Source organism: Saprolegnia parasitica (genome assembly GCF_000151545.1).
Source record: "Saprolegnia parasitica CBS 223.65 unplaced genomic scaffold supercont2.380, whole genome shotgun sequence".
In the NCBI taxonomy this organism is placed as follows: Eukaryota; Oomycota; class Saprolegniomycetes; order Saprolegniales; family Saprolegniaceae; genus Saprolegnia; species Saprolegnia parasitica.
This window is the reverse complement of record NW_012156774.1, coordinates 5,350-9,678: the sequence shown is the minus strand read 5'-3', so window position 1 is coordinate 9,678 and position 4,329 is coordinate 5,350. Positions and strand designations below refer to the sequence as shown.

Genomic DNA, 4,329 nt, shown 5'->3' with positions numbered 1-4,329 from the left:
CGACGTCAGCGGCAACTTCGACTTGGCCGATGTTGCGTCATTAGGGTATCTCCACACGCTGCGCGCCAACCGAACGGCTGTGGTCGACTTGCGCCGTCTCGGACAGCTGCACACCGTGAGCCTCTCGGGCTGCGATTGGGTGACCGACGTCGCAGCGCTCGCCAGCGTTCACACACTGGACCTCTCGCACTGCGCGCAGCTCCGCGATGTCTCACCACTCGTTCACGTACATGATCTCAACCTTGCAAGCACCTATGTCGAGGCGGTGGCCTGTCTGCGCTTGGTGCACACGCTGAACCTCGCCAACTGCCGCCGCATCAAAGATGACGACGTCAACGCGCTCACCTTGGTGCACACACTCTGCCTCGACGGCTGCGACCAGCTCACGACCGTACATGGGCTGCGTCACGTGCATTCGCTCAGCCTTATTAACTGCACGGGACTCACTGATGTCTCGATGCTCGGTCATGTGCACACGCTGGACCTCACGGGCTGCTTGAACCTCACGGACTATGCGATAGCCGCGTGAGATACCGACTTTGTCGATGCGTCTTCGTCGACGGTGCAGCATCTCTCCTTTGTCCGAGCATAGGACTTGGCGCTACATGCAGTAGACGTAGCGAGAGGTAGACGCTTTAGACCGTAGCTTGTGGAATAAGTTGTTGAATTACAGCTACAGTAATGCTATCTTGATACATGTCGTGCGATGTTCAAGCAAAGGCAGTGGCTCACTTGGCCTTGGTCTTCTGCTCGTAGTCGAACTCGGCGACGCTGGCCGCAGCCGACGCGAGCTGCGCGACGTTGATGATGTTCTTCATGACGCACGCGGGGAAGCAGCCGTACCACGCAATCTACGAGGCGACCCATGAGCATCAAGGCAGGGACGCATGCCTACCGAGGCAAGGGGAAGGCCCGCGACCGCGAGCGTCGGCTCAAAGCTGAGGACATACAAGAGGATGTAGAAGAACTCGGCGCCGACGCAGCAGTAGCCAAAGAGCGGGTAGCAGCCGTAGTAGACGCGCAGGAGAACGTTCTTCTTGGACTCGATCGACTTATGGTGGCCGCGCGACGCGTACATGTGGTACCAATGGCTCGAGAAGTCGAGCACGAGGAGGAAGAGGAACGCGAGCTTGTACGCCGGGTAGAGGTGCGAGAGGATCACGAGGAGGCCCGCCGTCGAGCAGCTACACCATGTGAGCGACAGAGCGCGAGTCGCTCGCAGCGTACCGGTCCGTGACCATGTCGAGGACGGCGCCAAACGTCGAGCCTAATGTGGATGACCAATGAGCCCTCGCCAAGAGCGACGCGGTGGAGTACATTGGTTGAACCAGCGGGCGAAGAAGCCGTCAAAGTAGTCGCAGATGAAGCTGAAGGCGTAGCAGATGATGCTCGTCTTCCAGTCCGTCTCGGCCACGTAGAAGCTGTAGGCCGTGAGGGCCACGCGGACGTAGCCGATGAGGTTGGGGATGTACAAGTAGACCTCCGACTTGTCGCCCATGCTGCTGCTGCCGACCGTGAAAAACGCAAATGGCGTCCGTAAGTCATGCCATCTTTTGGCCAATGGCATCGCTTGAAGGCAAGTAGCCAATCAGCTTGCGGCAGTAATTTTTGCGTTGATGATGAAACGGCGCCGGCGCATGATCGAGCGAAAAAGGGCGCGCGTCGCACAGAGACACGGCCGCGCGTCAACACACTGGATTAGACACTGGATTATACACGATGCTGCTTGGATAGTTGAGATACTATACTGTCTACTTCTTGGTGGTGCCAGTGTTGTTGATATCCATCCATCGATCTTTCAGGGGCCTAACCATGCGTGCTCGTTATTGGTCAGTCTGTCTTGTGTGAGTTCGTACTGGGCGTCTCTCGCCCATGCAACTGCGCCTTGAGGTCGCACATGGAATCACACGTTGATTGTCAGGTGGAGTAGCCGTTCGGTTGCACCCGCCTCGTCTTCGATGCCGTTGTTCGATTGTGGCGCTGCCACGTCATTCTTGGAACACTTTCATTGAAAAAATACCTTTTCGACTCGTACTATTGGGTTGTTTTGCGTACTAATGCAATGTGGTGGGATCGCTTCTGGCGCCAAGAGCCGGCGTACGGCACGCTGCCGGCCAAGTCGCCCTTCTTCTCAACCTCGTCAAAGGAGGAGGAAGATGGAGGCATTGCCGATCCCGGCAACGCGACGATCTCGTGCCGCCGCTGAACGCGCAAGGGCACTGTGCCTACAGCCTCTTTCAGTTTGTGCACCGCAAGAAGGTGATCAATGTGATCGATCTGCGCGCTTGGGTCATCGACAGGGCGCTGGACAGCACCTGATGCGACTCCAAACCGGCACATTGGGGCCTTGCGCGAAGACGCTTCCGTGGCCAAAGACTTGCAGATGCAAGCGCTGCGGGCCGACCTTGTCGCTATGCGAGCCGAGTCGCAGGCGCGCTGTGCCGCCCAAGAAAAGCGCCACCAAGAGCTAACACGTCAGCTCACAGGAGCGCTCGAGCAGCTCGGACGTGGCCACGGGCCGCCTCACCGCACGCAGTCCTTTCCCGTCCTGGACCCGCGCCACCGCGAACGCAGCAGCGTTGCTGACGCCATGCATCATGCGCTCTAGATCCATAATCCGTGAGATGACGCGTTGGTCAAAGACATTCCAAGAAAATGACTCGGGTGTCTATGTGAGGACGGGGGCTGAAATTCCTTCCAATTGGAACACCACGACAACCTTCGACTTGGAACTCTCTGAGCCAACGCAGTCCTGAGCAGTGATGTTTTTTGCCCGACTGCTTGCGCTGTGGCGTTCGGCCCGCGCCTACGACACACTCCCAGCCAAGTCGCCTTTCTCATACGCAACAAGTAGCTCCAATGACGACGGAGGCATCGTGGACGACGGCGACGCGACGATGGTGTCCCTCCTCAAAGAGGGCAACGTGCCGGTAGTTTTACATCGACTGCAGCATCGGACGTACACGTTGCAAGACCTCTCCGCGATCGAGGTAATCGACCTCCTCCCTTGTCAGCGTCTACCTCGCAACAGATACAATTTTGTAGAACGGCGACTCGGTCCTGTCGTACGCCTGCGAGCTCGGGCGTCTGGACATTGTGACGCTTCTTCTGGACACGACCCCCTTCACTTCCATCCCCGAGGTCCGCCGTGTGTATCTTCCATTTGCACGAGTGCTGATACAATAGTACGCACAGTACATATTGCGTTCGATAACCCGGGCCATGCACGCCGACCACGTCTCGGTTCTGAAGCTGCTGCTCGCAAGGATCCCCGACATTATCCATCTCACGGCCAAGCTTGAGGTGGAGTGTCCCTTAATGGTGAGAGGTGTGTTCATGGGTACTCTGCACTAGGGTGGAGGCTCCCTGCTGCACTATGCTGCACTATATTCCGCGACCGACGTCGTCGCATGGCTCCTCCCGCTCGTCGGGGACGTTGACAGGACCGACGACGTACCGCTCATGCAAGAGTGTCGCGGCCCTTATCGCATTTCTAGGAAGGGAACACGCCGCTGCACATCGCCGCGCGCCACAACAACACGAGCGTTATTACGTTGCTGTTGAAGGCGGGCGCCGACATCGATGCCCGAAACAAGGTGGTCACTTGCTTGCCCAATACGATGCATACAGCTGACAGCAACCACTAGGCACAGGATACTCCCCTGCATTTGGCTGTCGCAAGCGATAATTGCGCCTCTATCGATGTCCTTCTACGCGCGTCAGCCGCTATGGACGTGACGAATGAGGTACTAGCCGCTTTCACATCCCGTACAACGTCTTTAAGGTGTCGTAGGCGGGCCAAACGCCGTTTGATCTTGTTCGGAGTGGCCGTGCCCGGGCCTTCCTGACGGACGAAGACACTTCTCGAAAGACGTTCCCAGGTCACCGCTTTGCAGCGACAGGCGACGTCGTGGACATGGATCTCTGGCTACGCACCCTCTTTGTGGGCGACTGCAACTCGCCCACAAAGAAGGTGCGTCACTTTTTCAAACGAGTTGGCGGCTCGTTTGAGCAAGTGACGTGGCGCAGCGAGACGAGCGCACCGATCGTCGCCACCGTCGTGCCCACGCCAGCCATGAGCGCGTACCAGCTGGTTGGTGCAGCGGACGGCGTCCCCGTCCTTGGCACGTGGACGAGCAACGAGTTTCTCGAGCTCACGTTTGCGCATACGACCAAGCTGCGGCGCACGTACAAAGGGCCCTTTGATCCAGCGGCAGGCACCTGGACAGGGGAGTGTGACGACGCGGCGTCATTGCGCTACACCTTTCCCAGCTACGCCTGCGTCACGTGCGCGGACGAGGTGGTCCTCAACCAAGGCACACAGGGGGA

At 58.3% G+C, this 4,329-nt stretch overlaps 3 protein-coding genes across 3 annotated transcripts; 2 read left to right on the top strand and 1 right to left on the bottom strand.

The window, feature by feature from the left end:
• Positions 1-106: 106 nt before the first annotated feature.
• SPRG_16810 (hypothetical protein) lies at positions 107-529 on the top strand (the record flags this gene model as incomplete). The annotated part of the gene is made up of 1 exon (XM_012356116.1): positions 107-529. One exon carries the CDS (start codon positions 107-109, stop codon positions 527-529), a length of 423 nt encoding a protein of 140 aa, XP_012211506.1.
• A 112-nt stretch (positions 530-641) lies between these two features.
• SPRG_16809 (hypothetical protein) lies at positions 642-1,515 on the bottom strand. Its single transcript, XM_012356115.1, has 4 exons — positions 1,318-1,515; positions 1,228-1,267; positions 896-1,184; positions 642-851 (listed from the first exon to the last, which is right to left on the bottom strand). Exons 1-4 carry the CDS (start codon positions 1,496-1,498, stop codon positions 729-731), a joined length of 633 nt encoding a protein of 210 aa, XP_012211505.1. The 5' UTR covers positions 1,499-1,515; the 3' UTR covers positions 642-728.
• Positions 1,516-2,762: 1,247 nt separating this feature from the next.
• Positions 2,763-3,647, top strand: SPRG_16808 (hypothetical protein; the record flags this gene model as incomplete). Its single annotated transcript, XM_012356114.1, has 5 exons — positions 2,763-2,990; positions 3,046-3,141; positions 3,187-3,303; positions 3,355-3,453; positions 3,498-3,647. 5 exons carry the CDS (start codon positions 2,763-2,765, stop codon positions 3,645-3,647), a joined length of 690 nt encoding a protein of 229 aa, XP_012211504.1.
• Positions 3,648-4,329: the final 682 nt, after the last annotated feature.

Bases quoted from the DNA above. Each gene is read 5' to 3' on its own strand.
- SPRG_16809 (XM_012356115.1), bottom strand. From the start codon at position 1,498: ATGGGCGACAAGTCGGAGGTCTACTTGTACATCCCCAACCTCATCGGC. The intron at 1,185-1,227 runs GTACGCTGCGAG...CACATGGTGTAG, and splicing joins CTCGACATGGTCACGGACCG to CTGCTCGACGGCGGGCCTCC. The intron at 852-895 runs GTAGGCATGCGT...GTCGCCTCGTAG, and splicing joins CGGGCCTTCCCCTTGCCTCG to ATTGCGTGGTACGGCTGCTT.